This window comes from Rattus norvegicus, chromosome 8, assembly GCF_036323735.1.
Source record: "Rattus norvegicus strain BN/NHsdMcwi chromosome 8, GRCr8, whole genome shotgun sequence".
Taxonomy (NCBI): domain Eukaryota; kingdom Metazoa; phylum Chordata; class Mammalia; order Rodentia; family Muridae; genus Rattus; species Rattus norvegicus.
In genome coordinates this window covers 72016741-72043232 of record NC_086026.1, presented here as the reverse complement: position 1 = coordinate 72043232, position 26492 = coordinate 72016741, and the positions used below count along the sequence as shown (strand labels likewise).

At 48.2% G+C, this 26492-nt stretch overlaps 1 protein-coding gene and 2 long non-coding RNA genes across 5 annotated transcripts in view; 1 reads left to right on the top strand and 2 right to left on the bottom strand.

Annotated features, from left to right (window-relative positions):
- Positions 1-1801, bottom strand: part of Itga11 (integrin subunit alpha 11) — a 108706-nt gene extending 106905 nt beyond the window's left edge. Inside the window, exon 1 of the mRNA NM_001413793.1 lies at positions 1660-1801. Within this exon, the coding sequence (NP_001400722.1) occupies positions 1660-1711 (52 nt within the window). The 5' untranslated portion in view covers positions 1712-1801. The remainder of the gene's footprint in view (positions 1-1659) is intronic.
- Positions 33-22199, top strand: LOC120094184 (uncharacterized). Of its 2 annotated transcripts, none has more exons than XR_010054205.1 (3): positions 33-159; positions 461-557; positions 21802-22199. It is a non-coding gene; the product is annotated as an uncharacterized LOC120094184 (long non-coding RNA). The 2 variants fall into 2 exon arrangements; XR_005488252.2 differs by lacking the exon at positions 21802-22199 and adding an exon at positions 1542-1695.
- Positions 14592-26492, bottom strand: LOC102556363 (uncharacterized). Of its 2 annotated transcripts, XR_005488250.2 has the most exons (3): positions 26318-26486; positions 14909-14972; positions 14592-14801 (listed from the first exon to the last, which is right to left on the bottom strand). It is a non-coding gene; the product is annotated as an uncharacterized LOC102556363 (long non-coding RNA). The 2 variants fall into 2 exon arrangements; XR_010054203.1 differs by lacking the exons at positions 14592-14801; positions 14909-14972 and adding an exon at positions 24993-25226 and having other exon boundaries at positions 26318-26492.

The following is a 26492-nucleotide window of genomic DNA, read 5'->3' as shown; positions in this document are numbered from 1 at the left end:
CATTCCTTAACACCCCATCCCTCAGAGCTCCACCCACTTCAGTTGCACCAACATTAGCAACCACTGATGGAGCCCCACTGTGCACCAAGCCTCAACTTCCACAACTCGGAATTCTGCCTCCACTGTCCCCATGAGAAAAGCTTTTAGAGAGCCCACAAGGTCTTGCTCTTAGCTTCGGGGTGCTTGGACTGTTGTTTTCTGGGGACACCTGCCTAGGGTGTCCCCGGGAGTTTTTATCTCCTTCCTGTGGATGGATTTCTAGTGACTGCAGACAGTTCCTCCCTTAAGTGGACCTCTAGTGGGTTTCTTTCCCTGGAGCTTTCTAAAAGCTTCTGGTCTGGCGGTAACCCTTTCCCCGCCCCTCCCCCAACCCAAATTCAAGTAGGAAAGTTTGCTTTCCAACTGTCTCTCTGGGATCAGAATGAAACCCAGCTAGTTTCAAGAGGCCTTTCATTTGCAGGTGATCCCAGAAGCAGCAAAGGACAGAAAGATGTACTTTTGTCCCCACATGGGGACAATCGGCCACAGCTTGGAGAGAGCCACTCAATTGGATAGAGGTGAGTTTCCACTTGTACTACCCTAGGGCACCTGTCCAGCTGTCACTGCCTCTCTCCTCTCCTATTGGTCTCAGCTACAGCCAGAGCCACTCAGAAAGAGCGGCAAGGTTGGCAGTCAGTACCCAGACAGCTTGTTCCTTAGGCTCTATCTAAATCTGGCTTCTGGCTCTGGCTGGAGCCTTCTGCCACGCTGTGAAGGGGCCAGGAAAACTTTCACTAGCCGTCCGTCCGCAGCACAATGCTGTTGGCTGAAGCTGGGTTGGGCACCGGCAGTGTGGAGGCCTGAACTGGGGTACCCCAGGCTGAGAACCCAAAGACTTGTCTCTCTTTCCTTCCCTCCGGTGCCGCGGTTCCCGCTGCGCCCCCACACCTGGAGTACATTAAGTAGTGGCGCTGGTTTCAGTGACGGCGGCTTCCCCCGAATTACTGAATAATTGCATAATTCCGAGCTGGGGACTGTTCTCCCTACACTAGTGTTAAGCATCTTTCCCACCGGCCCTGGGCTGAGGGATTGTGCCTGCTATCTCTGGTAGGGCTGAAGAGGGCTTACCAATGCCTAGAAGCCAAACTGGAGGGATTTGTAGTCTCTTAGGACTCCGGGGTTTCTTAGGACTCCGGGGTCTCTTAGGACTCCCGAGTCTCCAGTGTCGCCACAACCTGGCTTTCCAGACTTTAGGATGCTCCGCCTCGGGCGGGGGGCGGGTTGAGGGCAGTCGGGTCACCGTCTTTCGGCACGGTCTGTCTTCTTCCCCAGTCTTGGTCCCTCGTCAATGGAGGGATGCCTGGATGACAGAGTGCACACTCGGGAACTTGTCCCCAGAGCCGCATGGGGGATAGGGGGGTATCAGAAATGCTCACTGGCCTCGGCAACCCGAGTCCCGTCTTCTCTTTTCAAACACATCAAAGTCTAGAAAGAGGTTCCTAGGCACACCTCCCTCTGCTATCTTAGCGGGACTTTTTTTTAACAGTAGCCCTTCCCCGCAGACCTGTGTCCCCAAGTGCTGCCAAAGGAGGCGCGTCGCATCTCTCTCAACTGGTGCTAAGGTCCTGGATGACTAGGAAGGGGCTCCGCGAAGGAAAGAGAGGCTAGGGAGACACGTACCTGGCCAGAGGCTGAGGGTCCAGGCCACCAGGAAGCCCCTGGGCAAGTCCATGGCCCGCTGTGAGGCAGAGGGTGTCGCGATGGTCGCGGGGCTGAGAGCCAGAGCGACAGCCTCGGTTCGAGCGCAGCGTCCTGAGCCAGCACTGTTCGGAGCTCCAGTTCCCTGACAGCGGCGCAGAGGAAGTGGGAGGGCTCGGGCGGCGGGGAGGGGCGCGGACACCGCGGCAGCCCTGGCTCCAGGCCAGACTCGGCCCCTCTGCCACCTGAGCCGGCAGCAAGCTGCTGCCCTGATGCCCTCTGATATTGCCCTCCCCCAACTCCCAGCCCCATCTAACTTCAGGATCATACTAGAAGATGGCTTCTGGGAACCAGCCACCTTGCCAGCTTGGTACCTGCCTCTCCTCCATTCCCAACCAAATTAGGGTCTGCTCAGGAAAAGTGAGCTATGTTGTCGGTTTTCCAGGGGGAAAGAGCTGAATAAATACCGTAGGCGAACCTAAGATGACCCAGGGCCACTCTGTGACAGGTCTTCTTCGGACAAGGTGGATGGATTTCCCCCTTCCTTAACAACATTCCTTTGTCTCCCCGTTTCCTGGGCCTTAAAATGTCAAGAGCACAGCGTTTCTTGGAACCCTGGGCAGACTGCCTCCAATTTCCACCATCTCAGTCTCCACATCTGAGCAGGGACTACACTTGACACTTCTCTTTGGAACCCAGGCTCTACTCTCCGGCCATTGTACCCATGGACAGTTAACTTCAATGCACATTTATTGCCTGAGCTTTTCATCAGGTTTTGGGCCACAACCTGTGGGTGTGGTGGCTGGCCTTCCCAGCAAGGGAGGAGCAGAAGAAGGCGGCAAGGTAGCCAGTGTGGGGGATACGAAGAGTACGGAACATACTTTTTCAGGACCTTCTCAAGGCTACCGTGCACATGTGCAGACACATGCAAGCTGGTCTCTCTCTGCTCTTGTCTTTGCTGATTTACACACACACACACACACACACACACACACACACACACACACACCACCCTAACATCAACTGGTGTATTTGTTTGATATCTCTCTCTCTCTCTCTCTCTCTCTCTCTCTCCCTCTCTCTCCCTCTCTCTCCCTCTCTCAAATCTCCTTGATTTGTAAGGACACATAACTCCTTGCCTTCAGGAGCAGAAGAGGTTTTTTTTTTAGTGTTTGCATAAATAGATGGATGAATAGAAAGGATGTCTAGGAGCCCTGAAGGAAAATATCAGGGAGAGATGGGAAGGGCATGGGAAGGGCATCTCAGAATAGTTGGCTTTCAGGGAGGATCCTTGAAGGATGCGCTGGGTGTTGAACAGGCCTACCATTCACAAGGGCTGAGGAAGCTGTTTTTATCCTGGGGGAGTGGGGAGAGGTAGAATGAGAGGAAGGGAGGGAGGGAGAGAGGGGCAGGGGGAGGGAGAACTTCAGCACTCAGGAGGGCAGGTCCTGCTCTTCAACTGGGCAGCACAGTAGAGCTCACCCTGGTGGGTGGGCCCCCGAGGGCAAAAGCATGTGAGAGCTGGCCCCACCACTCGAGTGGTGGTGACGTGGTGACGGTGACGTGGGTGAGGGAGAGATGCCCCCCTCACATACAGCAGGCAGGAGAGTTGGTCCTGTCCCTCACCTACAGCAGCATTCCAGAGAGCAGGCCCCTGCACTTTGCCTGGGAAGCATAGTAGATCTGGCCCTGGATGTGGGGGCTGTGGGTGAACTGGCACCAAGGGTATGAGTGTGGGAGAGCCCTTGTTACATAGCAGGCAGGAGTGCTGTCCCCACCCTTCATCTTCTGGAGTACTCTTCTGGAGAGTAAGCCCCGCATCTTCCCTGGACAGGCTCTGGTTGTCGGGGTTTGTGGGTGAGCAGTCCTGAGAGTGTGAGAGGAGAGAGCAGGCCTTGTACCTCACCTGGGCAGCACAGTAGAGCTGGCCCTGATGGCATGGGGATGAATGAGCCAGCCTTAACACAGGAGAGTGGGAGTCGGCCCCTGCTCCTTACTGGTTGTGGCACTGGATGGGTGTGGGAGGTCTGGCAGGCTGACCAGCTCAGATGCCTCTCAGGCCCAGCTCCAGGGCTTTGAGTTTATCCACCCCAACATCTACCCCAATAATGAACTGCTGGAGAGTGAGAAGGGTCCAGTCCTACAGATACAAAACTACAGGATCTTGATGACACAGGGCAACAACAGGATACCTGAGAGGAGTCCCAGTGAGGATCCAGTATTGATGGTGTAGTAGAAGCCAGAGGACTCATACTTGACCCATTTCAATGAACATTTGCAAGCAAAAAAAAAAAAAAAAAAAGACAAAAGGGTATACTGTGGGACATACTGCGACACACTACAGTTTCCACACCATGAAGTTTTTTTCTCTGTTGTTGGGGAGGGTGGAGGGTAGGTACAAGGGGAGGGGAAGATGAGTGGGATTGGGATACACGATGTGCAGTTCAAAAAGAACCAATAAAAAGGTTTAAAAATTATGTGCACATACATGTGTCTCTATGTGGATCCGTGCATGTAAATGCAGGTGCCCACAGAGGCCAGAGGCAGAGGCATTGGAGCCCCTTGGTCACAGGTAGTTGTGAACCCCCTGACCTGGATGCTGGGAACTGAACCCATGTCTTCTGGGAGAGCAGCATGCACTCTTAGCTCCTCAGCCCTCTTTTCAGCCCCTCTCCACTAAATTTTTTGAGATAGGATTTCTCTGAACCCAGAACTCACCAACTAGGCTAGACTGGGTGGGTAGCCAGCTCCCAGGATCCTCCTGTCTCTACCTTCCAGGCACTGAGGTTATCGATGTGCTTCGACATGCCCAGCTCTTCAGTTGTTACTGGGGTCTGAACCAGGTCCTCATGCTTGTGCGGCACACACTTTACAGACTGAGCCATCGCAGCCAAATTATTCACATCACACAAGGCATGTGAGAGGTTCCTGATGCGGATTTCAAGGCCACGAGGAACTCAGAATTGAATGAACAGCCTTATGGGAGCTGGGCTTTGGTGTGACCGACAGCGCCACTGCTCCTACTAACTCTTTAAAAGGGCAACACTTGTACAGATAGTGCAGCCATATTCGAGTAGTCACAGGGTTGTCTCACCACGACCATAACTTCATAATGCTGTCATCATCCTTCAAAGAGTCCCTGCACCCATGAGCCTCTGCTTTCCTCACCCTGGCCCCGGGCAACCACTACCCTTTCAGACTCTGGGTCTGCATGTTCTAGACATTTCACGTAAATGGAATCATCCAGAATACGGCCTCTGTGTCTGGCTTTTCCCATTCTGTAATGTCTCCAACTTTCATGCAGGACACAGCGGCGTCTACATTTTGTTTCTTTTTGTCATTCCATTGGATGGTGGTACCCCAGTGTTTATACATTCCGCAGGTGATGCTCTCTGGGTGTTTCCGCTCTGGGTTCTGGTGAGCGAGTAATGCTGCTACAGACATCTGGACACACGTTTCCCTCTGAACATATGTCTTCACTTCTCTGGGTAATATGCAGCGACACATACTGTGCCAGGAGTAGGTGGTCCCACCAAGTCTGGCCACGTAGTAGACCATGCAGTCTGGGTTTGCTTAAGGATATTTTGTGAGACTGATACAGGAGCGACCAGGCCCAGCAATTCACTTCTGTCAGTGTGTCCCTGTTGGTAAGGGATGCATGGCTGCACTTGGGAACAGCACTGCTGAGTCATAGAGTAACTTTATATTTGATCGCTCAAGGAACTCCCAAACTGTTTCCACAGTCTCTGTACCGTTTTGTGTCCCTACCAGCCACATGCAATGGCTGTATGTAGTGTTTTTCTCTTTTGAAACCTGCCTCACAACAATGCCCTCATTTCACCTCCCAATATCCCTGTGAGGGGCTGGTGCATTTTTTGTAGATAAAGACATTAAATAGGCGAAGATTATTCTAGTTGCAAGGTATTGAAACTCAATACCCACTGGAAGAAGAAAAAAAAGCCATGTAAAACTCCTCATGTAAGGAACTGTAACACTGGGCTAGCTGTAGGCTCTGGGCTAGCTGTAGGCTCTGTAGGCCCTGGGCTAGCTGTTGGCACTGGGCTAGCTGCAAGCACTGGGCTAGCTGCTGGGTCAAGAGTCTCAAACAAGTGTCCCTCCTTTCCTCTCTGTCTTAGTTGTCTGGTTTCCTTTCCTATCTTGCAAAGGGTTCTCTGCCTTTTTGGAAAGACGGCAGTCAGGTTTCCCAACCTTTGTCTTCATTGATTCTAAAGGGGCAGAAATAATCTTCCCCTCTGGAACCAGCAGAGAAGCCCAGGATTTGGGCTCACACCCTCCACTGCACAAAATCATAGTGTCTGGAGGACATGATATTATAGCCATCCCAGTCTGGGACACACACCCATCCCTGGGGCCTTGGGAGGAGATGCACAATGATGGTAGTTCTACCAAGGCTTCGTATTATAGAACAGATGCTCTCTATGGAACCAGGGAAAGGAGAGGGGAGGGAGGGTAAGGCCTAGTGGACACACAGCCCATAATTGCCAAAGCCACTGCAAAGACCTATGCTCCAAGGAGCAGCAGCAGCAACAGCAGAAAAGTTCCTCCAGTCCCCACGGCACCTACAAGCAGAGCTGTAACGGGAACCTAGTGATTCTGTCAACATATTTAGAACTTACAACATCCCTCCTAAAAGGAGGAGGTAGGCATTCCACACTGGGACTGCAGGATCCTGGGCAGCCTGAAGGAAGGCCCCACTGGTGGCTTCTCTAAGAGTAAGCTTGTGGTGGGTGGGCACCGATGGTGAGGCCTGACTTCTCTGGGACTATTAAGTTCTTCCAGGGAAGCACTTGGGGTAGCCTGGTCTGCCTCTGCTTTGGCAAGGTGTCTCTTTTACTCTTACTCTGTCTTTTCACCTCTGAGACTATGACTGTCCTGGTTTGCTTTGGACTGAGGGATTTCCCAGGTTGCTGGATGTTCAGAGTCAAAATTGGGAAGATGGTGGGGCATGGTTGTGCAAACCTGTGTCCTTGATGCTGGAGAGTCAGAGGCAAGAGAGAGGTAAATTTGAAGTCAGCCTGAACTGTACAGTGACACTCTGTTATACAACACACACACACACACACACACACACACACACACACACACTCATACAATAATGCATACTCACACAAATACACACATACTACCACACAATCACACACTCACACAGGCACATACACACACTAACACACACACACGCTCATACACACTCACACACACATTCACACACATACACACACTCACACACACACACGCTCATACACACATTCACACACATACTCACACACATACACACACACGCTTATACACACATACACATACACACACTCACACACACAAACTCACACACAGGCTCATACACACACACGAACACACACACATACACACACACTCTCTCTCACACACACATACACACATGAACACACACACACATGAACACTCTCTCTCTCTCTCACACACACACACACACACACACTCACACACCCTGCTGCCCATCTCTTTCTTGAATGATCTACTTCACTCTTCCCAGCCTTCCTCTGACTCTTCTCCAAGCCTAGTTCCAAACTCTCCTGATTACTTTTCTCCAGCCCCTCTCCTCTGATCTGCCCCCAACCCCAGTGCAGCCAGTTTCCATATAGGCTGGGAGAGTCCTTGGAGGCACTCCTGGCTTCCAGGCCCCTCTCTGCAGCCGGGTCACCTCCGGCAGAGATGGCTTCATGTTCCTCTGTCATCAGTTGGTTTGTGTTTAGGATAGGCAAACTCTGTTTTGTTTTGTTTTTTTAAATAAACTTGAGCAATCTTCCTGGGAAGATTCACCTTAGTAAAAAACCAACAAAAATAAAACAAAATGATAAACTCCGAAGCCAATAAATTCCAAAGCCCTCCACCCCCATCAAAAGAGAAAAAGTCACCATACTGCATTCCTTAGCTGCAGTTTAGTGACATGCCACTCCTCCAGGGTAACATTTGTGCAATGGGAGGTGACTACGTTTCTTATGCACAGATAGTCCTAGAGAGTCCCCCTGTTTCCTGTTTCTCAAGCCAGGTCTCATTACCAACAGTAAAGTGAACAAAGCTACCTCTCGGGCATACCACTCTGCACAATCCTGTCCCCTGAGGCCCGGTTGTATCCCCACGGTTGAGGGCAGTGAGCAAGCCCTGAACACGCTCTCTACTGCACCAGGGAGTTATTCTGAGATCTCTGCTTCTCAAGCCACAAATATGCTCAGCATTTGCAGGAAAGATATCAAAGGAAAGAAATATGTCCCAAGCACAAACAAGACACGCAGAGCAGAGGAGCCTCCCTTCAGAGGAAAAGGGAGGCAAAGGGTATGGAGAATATAGATGGCTTGAAACCCCATCAGGTGCTATCAACATCCTGACTGAGAGGTCACCCCCGCCCCCTCTGTTTTTGTGAATGTTTAAAATTCATTCCTTCTTTGTTCTATCTTGCTCATGGCCACCTCAAGTCTCCTTTCCATTCACCTCAGGTCCTCCCCACCCCCACCATACTTTCCCTCTCATCCTCTTGTCCTTTTATCTTCTTTTTTTTTTTTTGGAGCTGGGGACCGAACCCAGGGCCTTGCGCTTCCTAGGTAAGCGCTCTACCACTGAGCTAAATCCCCAGCCCCTCCTTTTATCTTCTTAACAATCACTGCATCCTGTCCGTTGGAGCCTGGACACCTATCAGTGGTTTACCCCAAAGAAAAATGACTCTCACTTTCTTCAGAAAACACCAGTCTTCAGTATCTCTCCAGCTAGGCATGGGGTCTCAGGACCCCCACCAGCATCCCCCATCCTCCACTGGCATCACCCATTCCATTGATTTTTTGTTTTTGGCTTTTGGCTAAGACAGGGTTTCTCTGTCCTAGAACTCACTCTGTAGACCAGGCTGGCTTTGAACTCAGAGATCTGCCTGCCTCTGATCAGAGGTGTGGGCCACCACATCCGACTTGACCGGCTTGATCGGGTTGTGTAGGTACCATCGCTGCTTTGAGTCTGTGAGCGCAATAGCCATGTCCCACCGTGTCTGGAAGCATCTCACAGCTGTCCTCCTCAGCTCCTGGCTTTTCCATTCTTTCTGCCTCCTTTTCTCTAATGTCCCCACAGCCCTGGAAGAGGGTTGGTATACATGTCCTGTTAGGGCAGCGCACAGATGAGACTTATGATGTCAAAACCTCTGACACCAGAGCTGGTGGGAAAAACCACAGCCAGGCATCACAGTAGTGCAGGCCTGACTGTCATCTTAGCACTTGGGACTCAAGGCAGTAGGATTAGACATCATTCTTGCCTACTTAGGGATTTTGAGGCCAGCCTGGGCTACATGAAACCCTGTCTAAAAAATAAACAAGTGAAAAGAATCATCTTAGAAAAGCCACCGTGGCAACAGAAATGCCATGTGGAGTTAGCTTCAGCAGATCGCTTACCATGGGCTCAATGCTGTTCATACCCCACGTTCATTTTCTTAGAGGGGCTCATCAAGATTTCCACACTGCAGGTGACTGACTGAGATGTCAGGAAGTAGCCGTGAAAGTTAGGGTCTGTCTGAGCGTGTAAAGATAAAGACAGAGTTAGTGAGGACACTTGGGAAGCAGTCACAACATTAACATGATCTGGGCGGAGAATTGCCTCGGTGCACAGGGTTGAGGGCCCCTGCACAGCGGGGCTAGCAACCAGCAGCAGAGGAGCCTTCCTCTAATGCATGCACAGAGCACCATGCTGAGATGCAGCGGCAAACCAGATGTGGTTCCCCCCAACCCCCGCTCCCCTCAAAGCTCCAACTCAGGAAAAGAGCCAAATGTGGACAGTAAAGGCCAAAACGACAGCAGCCCCTGACTGACTGCTTATTGGTCTAGGTGCTTTCTCATCTCAGACCCCTCATCATCTACAAAGTATCTGGAACATCGAGCAGCCTTCTGCTTGAGACTCAAATTAGTCAGGGCACAGAACATGAAAAGAGCACACCCGGGATTTGAACCTAGTCTTGCCTGACTACACTCCGAGCTCCCAAGTTCTAAGCTTTGTCGTTTTCTGGCTCAGCCTGGGCAAGGGGACTGTGGTAGGGAGAGCAGGGGCGTGCAGAGAAGTCGGGAGGTTGGTCACAGCTGAGTGGGCCTTGCAGTAGGAGCTCTTCAAGGGAAGAGTGGGAATTCTAAGCAGGGGAAATTGCAAACATACTAGTTTGCAAACCCACAAAGGCTCAGTGTGCTGGGGTGGGGAGGGGGAGGGTCTGGCGATGCGGCTCAGTTGGTAGAGTGATTGCCTCGCATGTACCAGGCCCTGGGATCCAGTGTGTGGAGTGTGAAGAAGACCTATAATCCCAGTACTTGGGAGGTGGTGGAGACAGGAGGATCGGGAGTCAAGAATACCAACTATATGTAAAGGAAGAGACCAGTCTGAGCTATTTGGGACCCTGTCTCAAAAACAAACACTAACTGACCATACAGGATAAAAGTTAGAGGTGGCAGATGTGTGGGAACAGGACAAAACCAGTTTCAGGCTTCTGGACTTGCCAAGGTTGGGGAAACATGTCTTGTATCCTGACGGAGCCCCTTATGAACAACTTCTTTGGTCTGAGGCTGTTCTTTAGCCTCTGTGTTAGCAGGGGAGGACTATTCAGATCTACCTCACCTGTGGGTTTTAGGAGGCATGATCAGAACACACACACACACACACACACACACACACACACCACGTGCACTCAGACACGCCCATAGCACACATACACACACACACAGACACACACAGATACAAACAGCACCCAGACAGACACATACACATCTCACAGAAACCAACACGCGAACACACACACAAGCACACAGACACCACACAGAGACACAGCCACACACACACACACACACACACACACACACACACACACACACACACACACACGCACGCACCAGGAATAACACTGTTTATGCCCAGCACAGTCCAAACCCACATCACAGCTGAGAGCTCACTCCGAAAGGAGCCTTGTGGGCATGCTCAGAGTAGATTTGTGTTATTCTTCAGGGCGGCACTGAGCCTTGTGATTCTTTCTCCCGCTTTCAAGTGCCACGTTGTGGGGGAGGATATGAGTCATGGCATGGCAACCATGTCTAAAGTGCCAGGGACAGAGCCCCCACAGGACACTCTGGCTACCAAAAAGGTCACAGTCAAAACCTTTACATTCCCACTTTAAAAAACCAAATTCTAAGGAGGCAAATCTTGGAGTTTTGAGGGAGGGTTGATACATAGTTAAATACAGAGATATCACTCCAGGTCAAGTTACAGGGGTCTGTCAGTGCTGTAGTGACAGACTGTGGTCTTCATTTCCTAGGTAGTGAAAGGGATAAGGGACTGGAGAGATGGCTCAGCAGTTAAGAACCATATTGCTTTTGCAATATGCAATATGGGAACCAATGGTTTGGTTCCCAGCACCCATGTCAAGACACTCATGGCCTATAACTCCAGATCCAAGAGATCTGATGCCTACTCTGGCCTCTGAGGACACTGGCACTCATGGGTACACACAATTCTAAAAATATAGTATTTTAAAAGGCTTTAAAAAGTGAGGGGGACTGGGTAGCTCAGTTGATAGAGCACAGGACTCTCAAAAAGTGAGCAGGGAGAAGGGGGGTCTATGTGCCCTCAACTACTCAGGAGGAGATTTGCTGCTAATGGACCATCTTAGATACCACACTCGCTTCTGGGATGCTGAGTGCTCCGTAACATTGCTCAAACTTCTGTCAAGAGGGCACCTTCCTCCTACCTGGGTTCTGCAAGTATATATATCCTCTGCTTTCTGTGAGACCCTGCACCCCAATCTTCTGCATGCAGATCTAAGGCCTGCCTACAGGGTTCTGAGAAACAAGACTTACTCCTGTTTTCCTTGCTTGGTTTTCTACCTCACTCTCAAAGCATGGGAGGCACACCCAAACACACCCCAGGTTGTGAATAGCAGGACTGACGCTCACTGGTCATGGACCAGAGGACTCCGTTCTCCCCTGTAAGGGACCCCATTCCCTCTCAGCACTCTGTTCTCTTGGCATTCTCCACTCCTGTGAGTGCTGGATCCTATGACCTTTATCTACAACTTAGCCTGTCTGCAGGCTGTGAATGCTGGGTAATTAATGGGAGTCAGTAACTGAGGGGACCTACAGGAGGTAAGGCCCAGACTCATACTCCAGAGAGATGACTCTAAGGAGTGATTTACAGAGTCTTCCAGGGGAGACAGTGTGACGTTGCCCCACAGTCCAGCAGTGCCATCCTCAGTATGGCCATATCCTGGGTTGCTTTTCTTCCTTATTCTGACATTACCTTGCCTTTCCCAGAGAAAACTACTTACACCCAGATCATAACTTGAATAATAACTCAGTCTAAGCCCCGTGGTTTATAGAGGTATGGTTTATGAGGCAGCTTATCTCAGGTTTCACAGACAGCAAGTGGCAGAGGCAGGATTTGAACCCAGGGATGAATGCAGCATTGATGGTCTCTCCCATCCACTCCTATGGCATTGCCTTCAGACCCACTCACATTTGGGCAAATGCCTAGAATGTTGAGGAATGTTGGACATCCTGAACCTTTGAGGGTCCATCTCTGGTTCCTGAAGAAGAACACACACACACACACACACACACACACACACACACACACACACACCAGAGAAATCTAAAACTATTATCAACTACTTACTAACTCACAATGGGAATATACTTGTTAAATCTTTTTCTTCCCAAAGATCCCAGAGTAGAGTGGATACCTTAATAGGGGATTGGGAGGTATTATGATGCAGGAACCCCTGGCCAGGAGGAGAAGCAGACCCGTGCAGGGACAACTGAAAATGCCACAAAAATCAGCAGGTCCTATCTGTTTGTTTGGCTGAGAGCCAGCCTGGACCTCTTTGTGGATGCTGTCGACCTGGGAGGATGTTAAAGAGCTTCATAGTTCATCTTGAAAGATGAGACCCAAGGCAAACATAGACACAAACCACGAAAAAACGTTTGTGACTGCAGGACTAGTAACAACAGCTACTCTCTGATCTCTGCCACCAGACGGGCTTCCTGGCCAGCATCACTAAACAGAGCATCCAGAAGAAAAGGACTTTTTCTCTACTATCTATATTTCTGCCACTGAACTGAGGCGCTTGCCTTATCCCTGAGGAACAAGTGCCTGCCAGGCTGGGGCAGCCACCCACAGGAGCCTACATAAAGCTAGCTGGTTCCCCACTTGCTTCTGCAAGGGTGGCGACCCGCTGTCCTGCAAAGGTCAATCCAGATTGCCCCAGCTGCTGCTGCTCATCTCAAGTATGCACCAGAAGTAAACACTCCAGGAGCAATCTGCAGCTGGGACCAGAGGCCAAGCAGTGGTGGCTGGAGGGATTGGTGAGCAGGATGCTGCACTTGCCGTCTGAGGAACAGATGCTTCTGTGAATATTCTTTGTCTCTTCTGGGTGTTAGTGAGAAAAAGATGGGCACCAGTGTTGGGTCAAAGGCCCCTGGAGAACATCTCCTTCAGGAAAGGTCCTAAGCGTGGCATGGAAGACCACTGCAAGGGAAATGGAGAAGTTGCCTCTGGTCTCGACAAAGCCGTGACACAGACTCAGCCAGTGACTGGTGCTTCTGCAGTTGCTCTAGGGTGGTATTAGCAGGGAGTCTATCGATTTCAACTTCACGGTATCTAGAAGAACCTCTGGGCGTGTCCATGAGGGGTTCCTTGATGGGGTGAACTGAGTGGGAGACCCGCCTAAAATGTTGGTGCTGTGGGTCCCAGTTTCATTTCTGTTGCTATGATTTAAAAAAAAAAATACCCTCACAGAAAGCAATGGAGGGGAGAAAGCATTAACTTTAGCTCACAATTCCAGGTTGTAGTCCATCATAACAGGAAGCCAAAACAACTGGTCACAACTCATCCGAAACCAGGAGTAGGGAGAAATGATTGCACACTTACTATTCAGCTCACTTTACACACTATTATATAGTGCGGCATCCAAATCTAGGGAATGGTGCTGCTCACAGTGGGCTGGATCTTCCTACATCATTTAATATAATGCAGAAATCTTCCATAGACATACCAACAGACTAACCTGAGCCACCCAGTCCTTCCTCAACTGTGTCAAGTTGACAAGTAAAATAACCATCGATAATGAGATCCTGGGCTTTGTAAAAATAAATAAATAAATAAATAAAAATAAATATAAATAAATAGCTAGCAAGCCAAGCAGCAGCCGCCTCCCTCTCTGTTTTCTGACTATGGGTAGCCCGAGTCCAGCTGCCTCAAACTCCTGTTTTGCTGGACAGTACCCTCAAACTATGAGCCAAGAACAAACCCTTTCTTCCTTAAGTTGCTTTTTATCAGGTATTTTGAACCAGTCAATTGTAAAGTAGCTAATGCAGGGTCTCAAAGAGCATGGGCTCTGGGTTGTGGGGCTGTCAGGGAGACGCCCATCAACAGCTAGAGGACTTCACACTTACAACTCATGTACCACCATTTATAAGTCAGGATGTCTCAGCCCTCTGCACAGTGTTTGTCAGGTGTCACACAGAGTGCCACACTAAGTATTTGACACATTTTGATTTACCGATAGCAACAAAATGATAATGCTGCTTCCTGTAATATTTTTCAAATTATTAATCATATTTTTGTTATTAATAAATCACAGCTTTGTTAAAGCTGGCATTGTCTTCCACTCCCCTTTTTTAGAGGAAAAACTAAGGCACAAGAGATTGTCGGGGACTCTCAGCAGTGCTGGGTGGAGCCTAGAGATGCCCTCAGGCAAACTGGCTGTGTTAACTCTTGACCCCTCTGCTCCTGCCTCTGAAGCTGCTGTGAACAAGGGCTTGGCTTGGTGCCTACCGCAGAGCAAACCCTCAATAAATGTTGGCTTTTATTATTAACAGCACACGAAGCAACATAGAGCAGACTAGTCAAGCTTCCCGCCTCATTTGAGATTCTTAATGACGCCTGACATTTATTTAGTTGTGTCTATAATCCGGAAAGCTCTCTGAAGGATATGCCCTGTAATCCTCCCTGAAGTCCATAGAGGCAGCAGATGGCTTGGGAGGCAGGAGAGGGTCAGTGGCCTGTAGAAGTTTATTCCATCATTCAGCAAGTCTTTATTGACGTCCCAGAGCCTGTGTGGGCTGAAGGGCCAATGGCACGTGACCTTATAGTACGGTTAGCTCAGACTGTGTTTACACAAACATTTTAGCACTCAGCTCTCTAGGCTGTGGTATAATTCAGACTCTACCTGTATGCAGAAGCGAATGGAAGGGATCCTCACAAAGGCACATGCCACAAACTCACAAGGTCACCTGCAAATAAAGAATGAAACTCACAGATCAGGTGTCAGATAATAAACATTTGAACTGCAGCTTCAATCATCCACAAACCGCCGTGCTCTCATCTCAAGCTTGTGATACCCGATTTTTAAAAAGCTACTAAGAGATTAATGTAAATGACGCCCCTGGGTTCCAGCCTCGGTTTCCTTTTTTGTTTTTTTTCCCAGGCTCCACATCTGGAGCCCTCCTACACTCTCCCCATACATCTGTGATGGTTGATTTTAGGTGTCAACTTGACTGAGTTAAAGGATTCTCAGAGAGTTTGTAAATAATTATTCCTGGGACCCACGCCTGGTTTTGAGTCTCAGCCCTGATGCTTACCAAATCTGTGACTTAGGGCAAATTAATGAAGCTCTCAGTATTTCCGAAGCCACATCTAGTAAGTGAGAGCAGCTGCTTCCTGGGCCTCCTGCAAAGATTAAAGGAGCTAACATATGTACAGTGTTTGGGAGAGCGCCTTGTGTGTAGTAACTCCTCCTTGTTTATATGAAATAAAAACAGTGTATGGTTTTCTCCTACACACATTGTGGGATTTTATCTTACCTTATAGTTTGGAACACTTTTTTGCTTTATAGATTTTTTTAAAGGCTAAGTTGTTGGATGCATTTGAAATTAGTATTTCCCATCTTCTCAGTGACTAGAATCTTAAATTAATTCTTTTTTAAAGATTTATTATTTATGTACTTTATCTCTATGGACGTCTGGTCTGTGTGTTCATTTATTTGTACACCAGATGAAGGCATCGGATCCCATGGGACTATGGTTATAGACGGTTGTGAGCCACAATGTGGGTACAGGGAATTGAACTCAGGACTTCTGTAACTTAAATTACCTCTTAAATTAACTTTTTAGCAATGCTTTGTGTCTTGAAATCTGTTTATCTAGCATTAGCATAATTTCCCCCGCTTTTCCTATGGTTGGGGCCTGCACAGCCTTTCATTGTCCATTCTTTGCTTCCAGTCTGTTTCGAGCTTTGTGTTTTGGACAGACTCATGGCTGCAGCTGCGTACATAGCAGAGGATGGCCTTGTCTGGCATCAAAGGAAGGAGAAGCCCTTAGTCCTGTCGATGCCCCAGCGTAGGGGGATGCTAAGGTGGTGGGGTGGGAGTTGGTGGGTGGGGGAACATTCTTGTGGAGGCAGGGGAGGGGAGGTAGAATGGGGGGTTTTTGGAGGTGAAATCTGAAAGGGGGATAGCATTTGAAATGTAAATAAAATAATCAATAAAAAATTTTTTTCTTTTTTTTTTTTCTTTTTCGGAGCTGGGGATCGAACCCAGGGCCTTGAGCTTGCTAGCAAGTGCTCTACCATTGAGCTAAATCCCCAACCCCAATAAATTTTTAGGGGCTGGGGATTTAGCTCAGTGGTAGAGCGCTTACCTAGGAAGCGCAAGGCCCTGGGTTCGGTCCCCAGCTCCGAAAAAAAAAAAAAGAAAAAAAAAAAGAACAACAAAAAAATTTTTTAAAAATAAATATAAATAAATAGACATGATGTAAAACTACCTTCATAAGTCAGTCCCCCACCCCCACTCCTGTCACCGTCTGTTGAATCTAATTTATATTTTCTCCAAACACCCTGTGTTCTCTCATGGGCCGTGCCTTAGTAAAACTTTATATGACTCTATATCAGCTGATATCACTTTGTCAATTGACCGAAGTCCTCAGAAATAGCAAGAAGCCACCAAGAACACCACTGGAAGTTTTTTGGTGCATTTCTTTCTGTGAAGTCATGGCAAACGATGACCAGTAAGGAATGGCGGGGCATACCAACACCGTCCAGGGTGGTCTATCATCTGAAGTCTGAAGGGTCGTTTTTATCATCATGTGTCCTTTCACATGTCTGCTTTAGCAAAACATTTTTTCACCTGTGTCTGCCTCAGGAAACATTGCTTCACATGTCTGTCTGCCCTACCTAGCAAACCACCGTCCTACACATGTCCGACTTTTCAAAGAAACTGTAAGTTTCCACTTCACCTCTGCCTCCAGGCCTGGCTGCAGTAAACCTTTTAAAGTCCAAGCCATAAGCTGTAATCTTAGGGTCTTTTTCTACTGTATGTTGTTTCTCCCAGTGTTTATACAGGTTGTCCTGTTCTGTAGCTAGTTATCTTTGGCCATGAGTCATTATAACGGAAGATTGTGAGAATAGACTGAAGACTTGAACTTTTCTCTCCAGATGACAGGATTGCCTAAGTCACATGACATGCTAGTTACGCACAGGTGCACACACACACTAATGTACTTGGGAATAGGCCTTCAGGGCTTGGAAGGTCTTCATCACAAACCAAAAACCCTGACACTTTTCTCTACACAGATATTCCAGGACGTCTCTCAGTCCCTCGGCCACCTCTTTTTAGACTCAAAACGCCGTAGGGCCACAGTAGGCTCCTGTGCTCTGCCAGGCTCAGGACCTCTTTCAAATCTCAGCCAGCCCTGTTGTGTTGTCTTTTTTTTTCTACCTTAATAGTTTCCCCACACTTTCAAGCTAACTTTTCTGGAAAGCATTTTGCCCATTTTTTCCTTAGAGGGAGAATTTGCCTAGATCAGGCAGGCTGTCAAAACTGGACACATAATCCAAAATATGACAATGTTGTTTCCTCATGGTTGCCCTTAATAGCTCATAAAACTTAACAAGAATTTTCTCTTTCAATCCAACCACTTCAGGGACAGTCATCTTGTCCAGACAAATCTAAAGGATAATTCAAGGAGTAGAATATTTTCTTATCCGAGAAACATTTATCAAATCTGTGCTGTGTTTCAAGAAATGGTCTAGGCAAAGCAGGTTCCCTTATTTCCTTCACAAAGAATAGAAAGATGGGCTGACTGTGGTGGTGCACACCTTTAATTCCAGGACTTGGGAAGCAGAAACAGGCAGAGGTCTCTGAGTTTGGGGCCAGCCTGGTCTACATTATGAGTTTCAGGCTAGCCACAGCTATACAGTGAGACCCTTTCTCAAGAGAAAGACATGGAGAAGGAGGCACAAAGTGCTTTACTTTTTTAAAAGCTGCTCTCAAATATAATGAGAGATGGAGAGGAAAATTGGTTGAGAGCAATCGATTGTGACAGGAAGGTGAGGGGGAGCCAAGAGCTGCATTCATTGTGTTGCTTTGTTTGCAAGAACCAGAAAATCAAGCCTAAATGGATTTCAATAATGACTGAATGCATCATCTGTCACAAAACAAGAAGCCCAGAGGCTACTAACAGAGGCCATTGAGTCTCTTGCTTCTCATTGTCCTTGGACTGATTCAAAATGGCAGCTGAAGTTATTTATTCTGTGTACGCAGGCCAACATGGGGTGGAGGAGGCTACCCAGAACCCCCTAGCACACTTTCCCACTTTTCTATCTGGTCAGAACTGGGATCTATGTTCACTTCTGTTCCAGTCATGGCGGAGGGAAGGAAACCACTGCTGGAGACTGGAGACATGGCTAAGTTAAGTGCACACACTGCTTTTGCTCCTGCAGAGGACCTGAGTCTAGATCCCAGCATCCACGCCAGCACTCACACCTGCCTACGGCTCCTGCTGCAGGAGGTCTGACACCTTCTTCTGACCTCTATGGGCAACTCATGTGCATACATACATACATACATACATACATACATACATACATACATACCATACATAATTCAAAATAAAACAGATCTTAAGACAAAAATCCAAATTGTCATGATGGCTTAGACTGATTGTAACTGGATCCTGCTTGCGTGAGAAGCTAATTCCTCAGCAAAATTGGGGTAGTAGGGCGGTGGGGGAGAGTGAGGAGGAAGAAGAGGAAGAAGAGAAAGAGCAGAAGGAAGGAACTGAATGGGATTTGGAAGCAGCTGGTGGTGTCCACTGTAGGTATCTGGGAGCAGCAGTGAGACAGCATCATCAAGAAGCAACCATTAGACCCACAATCCCCTGAGGTTTCCCCACATGCGCTTCTCACCCTAACCCTGAAAAGCAGTGGTAAGAGTCTACCATGGCTATACATATGCCAATCACAGACTTTAATGGCCTGGCGATGTAGATCCTGTTGTTATCCTTTTACAGTGACCAAGGAGCCACAGAGTGTTACAGAGCACTCATTGGTGGAGCCTGGAGTTAATCCAAAGTTGATTTTAACTTCTTAGATGCACTGTTGTTGGGGGGAGGTTACCATTATTCTGATTTTTTTGGAAGACAAAATGGAGGTTCAGAAATATTTCCCAGAAACCCCATCTTCCCTACCCTAGGGCCTACATTAGACTCCAAAAAGGTTTTGCCTTTGACCTTTGAACAGACTTGTGGGACAGTGAGATCGGATGCTATGGCACAAAAGGAAAGAGGGGAGGCTCTGCTGTTGGGTGTTTGAATTTAAGTTGCGGTCCTAAGACTCACAGATGTAGGATCTTAGGGGAGTCTCTGTTTTATCAGCCCCTCTTTACCCATCTGGTGAGGGGTGATTTCAACCCTGGGATATGGACTGTGGAGTGTGGGCACATCCATATTGGGCAGATGAGTCTTGGTTTCACACCCTGGAGGAGGAAACCCTGACTACACAGATTATACCGATGCCCTTGGAACAGAGTGAATGACAGGGTCTGTGTGAGGCTGGCTGTGTAGCATCAAGGGCTGAGCTGCCTCTGGGCTCCCACAGGGGGATAGGGCTGGCTTGTTTGGATATTTCTGTGGCTATGAGGGAACTGAGAGATGCTATTCTTGGATAAGCAGAAACTCCAGCTAACTTGCCTGACTTAGGGGACTCTGCCTAGGGAGCACAATGCAAAGGGACTTCCTGATGTCACCCATGTCAGGGCAGCATATAGCACTGAGCCTGGACTTCAGGTCTGATATTACATCATGGCTCTTTTTAAAAAAAAATTATGTAGAAGGTTAGAGAGATGGCTCAGTGGTTAAGAACTCTTGCTCTTGCAGAAGATCTGAGTTCAGTTCCCAGCACTCATACCAAGTGCATTCAACTGCCTGTACCTCTAGTTTCAGGGGATTTGATGCCCTCTTCCGGCTTCCCAGGGTATCTACATATGTGGTGCACATACATACAGCAGGCAGATACATAAATAAAAAGTAAATCTTTAAAAATTATACACAGAGAATGAACTGCCAACCAGGGAGCTTGTATGACTCTAGCCTGGGTCCTCTGCATAGATGTTGTGGTTCTGGGGCTTGGTCTTCTTGTGGGACTATCAGTGGGCACAGGGGCTGTCTCTGACTCTTCTGCCTGCTTTGGGGACCTTTTCCTCCTACCGGGTTGCCTCATCCAGCCTTAATATAAGGGGAGGTATCTAGTCTTACTGCAACTTGATATGCTCATGTTTAGTTGATATCCCTTGAAGGCCTGCCCTTTTCTGAGGGGAAATGGAGGAGGAACAGAAAAGGGGGAGTGAGGAGGTGGGAGGGGCTGGGGGGAAAGGAAGAAGGGGAAATGATGGTCAGAGCATAATATATGAGAGAATAAATTAAAAATCACTCACACACACACACACACACACACACACGCATGCACGCACGCATGCATACTTACCTTGGTATGTAGCCTTGGCCATCCTGGAGCCAGCTATGTAAGGCTGGCCTCGAATTCACAGAGATCTGTTGGCCTCTGCCACCTTGTACTGGGATTAAGGGTGGGTACCACCATGTCTTGCCTTTTATGTTTTCTTGAGATAAGTTCTCATCTAGCTGAGACTGGCCCCAAATTCATGATGTAGCAGAAAATGGTCTTGAATTTCCCACCCCCACCCCCCAAGTGTTGGGATTACAGGTGTGTATCACCCCACCTGGGTTTGTGCAGTGCTGGGGATGGAACCGGGGCTTTGTGCATTCTTCTGGGTAAGCACTCTACCAACTGAGTCAAGCCCCAGACTCACTATGGGTTCTACACCATGGTGCATCTGTAAAATGGGAACAGTGGTACCTGATTTGTTTGTGAAGAGTTTTAAAGGGCATGACTTGATTTAACAGTTTATTCTGAGAGCAGAGAGCTCAGATGTAATCATCCATTCTCCATTCCAGGCACAGGAGACTGTGTGTCTTATTAAACTGGTCTTTCCTGGAGAATTACTGGTCCATTCATCCATTGGTCTAACGTGAATGCATTCATCCCCTTACTTATTCACACACTCAACATGTTTTGAATAAGTGTTTTGCCTACTGTGTGCTTGGGACTGGCACAATGAGATGGTCTTTCAGAAGCTCACATTCTGACATGGGAGATGTGGCCTGAGAACTGTATATGCTACACCTTTGGAGGTCAGTGTCTTGGATGACACAGCACAGCCCTGGAGGTGAGAGATGGATTGTAAAGACACCGAGGAAGTTCTCCAGTGAAGCCCATAGGACTAGCTTCAGGTCCACCATCATGAAACTGGCTTGATGCCTCCTCTGGCCCACAGTGAAAGGAGCTCTTTCACTGAGACCCCTAATAAATGTCAGGCTTTGAATTAAAGCTGTCTCAGGGACGAGGAACTCTGGACCCTAAGCTGTGTGTGTGACCTCTGGCATGTCACTCCCTCTCCCTGTGCCCCAGCTTCTTAGCGCAATGAAGGATGCTGTCTGGTCCTCAAGGAGAGAGGCCCTTTACTGCAACAAGCCACAGCGTTCCTTCCTTCACCCAGCTTCCGTTTCCTCCTTACTCCCCTCAATAGAGCTGCTGCAAAGTGCTTGCTTTAGCAGCACACACAAAAAGAGTAAAGTAATACGGAGTAGATAAGGATGGCCCTTGTGTGTGCGAGATAACCCACAAATTCATGAAATGCTCCATAGTTTAAAAATAATACATAAAGACCCCCCCACTCCTCACATATTTATCTGCCTATCCTCTCATACACAGTGCACTGCTGGGCAGGGACCAACTCTCTCAGAAAATTGCTCCCCGGAACATGAGATGAGAGAAGCAACCGAAACAGAACAGTCGAAACAGAAGGCTGCTGCTCGCCGCTTTCCTGTCTGCAGCTGGCTCACTTCGCCAGCCTGGCTTTGTCCCGAGGAAGACTCGTCTTTCAATTAACTGTGCCATGGCCTGGAGGTTCCATATTTCCAAATTCTCTGTTTGGAATTCTCTTTCCACAATATTTCAGAAGGAAGAGCCAACTTTGCAGTTTTCTCCGAATCCGCTTACTGCTTGAGGATCTGGGAAGGCCTGAGACGGGATGAGAGGATGGAAACCCGGCCGGACCCCATACTTTCCATGCTGGGCAGCTTCCCAACCACAGCAACAGGAGGAGGATGGAGAGGAGGACCCTGGGCACCTGCCTCCAGTGACTGGCTATGTAACAGTGTAGAAGAGAGAAGGGCCGCTTCCTACAAGTTCTCTTGCTTCTGTGTGCCCGGCTGTAGGCAGAGTGTCAAAGGGGCAGGTTCCCTACCCCCACCCCCTCTAATTTCTCTTTAATGAAAGCCCTGGAGAGTTGATGGTGTCATATGGGTCATGAAGGACCTTGGGAGAGACAGAGAGAGCTTCCTCTTTACTCATTGCTGTAGGGCACCAAAAGGGAAAAAACTTAATGCAAATCAGACAAGGTATCCTAGTTTAATTTCTGTTTCTGTGATAAACTATACTGACCAAACTTAAGAGAGAAAGGAGTTCCTTCAGCTTACAGTCCCAGGTTACAGTACGTCATAGCTGAGCAGTCACAGTGGCAGGAACTCGAAGCAGCTGCCTGAATTGAGTGGAGGGAAATAAATGTATGAGGGACTGCTTGCTTGTTTGGCTGACTTCCTTCCCTCAATTCAGCATTCCTAGCCTAGGGAATGGTGCCAACCATGGTGGACCGAGTCTTTCAACATAGCAATTAAGACAAGCCCCAACCAAACATACCCACAGGCCAGCTAGATCTAGACAGTTCCTTAATCGTGTTCCCAGGTGACAGTTTAAAGCTAACCATTACACGAAGCCACTGATAGCATGACTAAGTTGTTTTGGCTTTCTCAGATCATGCAAGTGTTTGGATTATAAGGAAGGAGCAGTGAGTGAGTCAAAGTTATGGGCTCTGGAATCAGGTGAACTTACCCTGAATTGTGAGACCTTAAGTCAATGACTTAATATCTCTTTCTATTTAAAAATATTTATTTATTTTATGTAAATGAGTTCATATCTATATCCATAGCTATATCTATATACTTCATGTATGTGAATGCTCTGTCTGCATGCACACCAGAAGAGGGCATCAGATCCCACTACAGATGGTTGTGAGCCACCAAGTAATTGCTGGGAATTGAACTCAGGACCTCTGGAAGAGCAGCCAGTGCTCTTAACCACTGAGCCATCTCTCCCCCAACATCTCTTAACTTCAGGGTCTGCATGGGAATTGGGTGAGCTGCTGCCTACTGTATGGAGAAGTGCGGGCCCAATGTACAGCAAGCACTTATTGAATGACTGATGGATTCTCACAGTGATGAAGGGATGGGAGTTTGGGTTCCATTTCCTCTTCATTAGACACACAGACAGAGAAGTACAGGGTGTTCAGGGGCCAGAGGACAGCTCTTCACCCTCAAGGCTGCCCTTATACCCCTCCCCAAGGCATGAAGGCTGATGTCCCTCTGGCCATAAGGCCACGTTAGGTGGGTGTTGCTGCATTTGAGACAGGAAGCCTAGGAGGTCAGATGAAAGCCAGAGAGTGACAATGGATGGGTACATGAGGGGAAAGAGACATTTCCTGGAATTGGTCATAAGCAGGAAGAAGCCCATGAGTCTATTTCTAGCTAAAGGAACCTTGCCATCTCTCTGTGCTCCCCAGGGTCCTCCTATGAACCGGAAAGTGGTGGCAGACACAGACAGGCCGTATGAGTGGGTCTAATGGAGATGTGTCAAAAACCCACCCAAGGGTGGGAGAAATGGCTCAGTTGGTAGGGTGATGGCATAGTGTACAAGGAGCCCTGGATCCCATTTCCATAAGGCTGGGCATAGTGGGACACGCCCATCAACCCAGAAACTGGGAGGTGGAAGCAGGAGGATCTTAGAAGTCCAGGGTCACAAGCCAGTGAGCAGGGCGGGCTCACGGGTAAAGGCATTGATGGGACTATAAATCTACAGTCACTTCGGGACATAGTCAGACAGCAGCTCTCAAGTGAGCACGCAGGAACCCTACGACGTGGCAACTTTGCCCCACGACCTGTTCCCAGAGGACTGTTCCCGGAATGCCTTAAGCTGTACTGGGTGTAGTAACTCCAAACTGAAAGCTACTAGATGCTGATGATCAAAGGGGAAAGGGCCACAGACTGTGGTCTTTCCTCCAATGTCACCATGAGAAGGAGGGCTCTTATTTTGCACGTAGCAATGTGAATATTTCTCCCCCAAAATAATGCTGAACAGTAACATCTGGTCTCACTTCATTAAGGGGCGTTCAGAAGCACAGGTGGGGCTAACTGGGACCTGGGTAAGAGGAAGCTGCCTTAGGTGGTGGGGAGTGGCTTGTGCCTGAGGGGATCTGGGATCTATACTGATGTTTGACTCTCAAATTGGTGCCATATAAATGGATATGTTCAGTTTGTAACAATTAATGTGTGTTTAACTTAGTAATGTGTGTGTGTGTGTGTGTGTGTGTGTGTGTGTGTGTGTGTGTGATCTCTAGTGGACACCAATAAACATTTTAAAATATCAAATACAAAAGTAACAAAAATTATATATTTTTTAGAAAAAACTTAAGTACGGTCCATAAACCAGGTGGTGTCCTTGCTATATCAGATACCAGGACTTATCATAATAATCAGAGATTAACACAGCATGCCAGCAGCACAGGGATGAAACAGATGAGGGGGCCCGGACATCGTAACCCCTCACACGTGTGGAAGCCTGTGGCTGTGGCCAGACACTGCGGGTCTATCACGCCGGCCTATGGCTTATCCATATGAGGGAACGTGAAATTGGATTTACAGAAACTGGTTCCAGATGGAACAAGGAGAAAACTATGACACGGCTGGAAGGCGATATAAGAGAACATATCGACGACCTCCGGCCGGGGAAAGAGTTCTTAAACCAAACCCAGTAAGTACCAGTCATAAGGAGGACATCGAGAAATTAACTCCATTAAAATGAAGATTGTATTTTCCTGTAGAACTACCATATGACCTAGCCTGGGTCCACTCCTGGGCTTATTCCTAAAGGACTCCACATCCTAGCACACAGACTTTTGCTCAACCACGGTCTTTGCTGCTGTAGTCAGAGCAGCCAGGAAATGAGACCAGACTAGATGCCCATCAGCTGGGGGTGGAGGATAAGGAAAATGTGGTCCCAATGCACAATGGAATTTTATTCCGCTGTAAAGAAAAATGGAAATATGAAAGTTGTAGGAGAATGGATGGGTCTGGAAATTATTATATTAAGTGAGGTGACCCAAGCTCAGAAACACAAATACCACATGTTCTCTCTCCTATGTGAACCCCGGCTTTAATGTTTATGTATGTATCTATGTGGGCTCAGGTCATGAAAATAGAAAGGGACCTAGAGAAGGGAAAGGGAGGTCCTGAGGGAGGGGGAGCTCAACAGAACACAGGTGACGTGAGGCCAAGTAGAGGCAGTGGGGTGGGGAAGCGGCAAAGGAAAGGAGGTGGGAGGGGGGGTAGGACAAACCAAACTAAGTTACATTCAAAGATGCCATAAGGAAAACTAATACTTTGTATATTAAAACATTTTAAAATTATGAATTTTTTTGGTTCTACAACAGACAGTATAAAAAAAAAAGTCATAAATGGGAGAAGGTGATTACATAGAGTAACTAAGGGGATTGGGGAGCCAGTCAGGGAAGCTGGGATCCTCATGGCCTAGGGATAAAAATGTCTTGCTCTTTCACCCAGCCCTTTATCAAATGCTGCTGTGAAGAGAGCCCCCAGGGGTGCTGGGGGCACAGCACAGAAAAGAAGAGAGCTTGCAGTCTACCATGGAGGTAAGGCTGACCAAAAGCACATGGGTAAGTGAACTAAGCTGGCTATGTAAATGAAGCCAGCGCTCTCATCGTCAGAGCCCCTACCTGCACTCTGTGCCCCCCACCCCACACCTCACCACAAGCACTGCCCTGGGAAGGTGCCTTTCTCCACTCTCTTATGATTGGCCAGAACCTTCCCCATAGGACTTCCACTTTCTTTCTTTGTACCATTCAATCTGGGATTGTGACTCAGTTTTGCTGACTTGGGAAACTCCTTAACATCTTCAGAATGTGCAAATGTACTTACAGGGAGTGATTGTGTGCCCAGGGTTTACAGTGAGGTGGCCTCAGCACAAAGCCTTCTGAGAGTGTACTACACTTCAGTAGGCGTCAGTTGCTATCACTGTCTGTCTTAGTTAGGGATGTACTGCTGTGAACAGACACCATGACCAAGACAAGAACAACATTTAATTGGGGCTGGCTTACATGTTCAGAGGTTCAGTCCATTATCATCACGGCAGGAAGTGTGGTAGCATCCAGACAGGCATGGTGCAGGAGGAGCCGAGAGTTCTACATCTTCGTCGGAAGGCTGTTAGCAGAATACTGGCTTCCAGGCAGCTAGGAAGTCCACACCCACAGTGACACACCTACTCCAACAAGG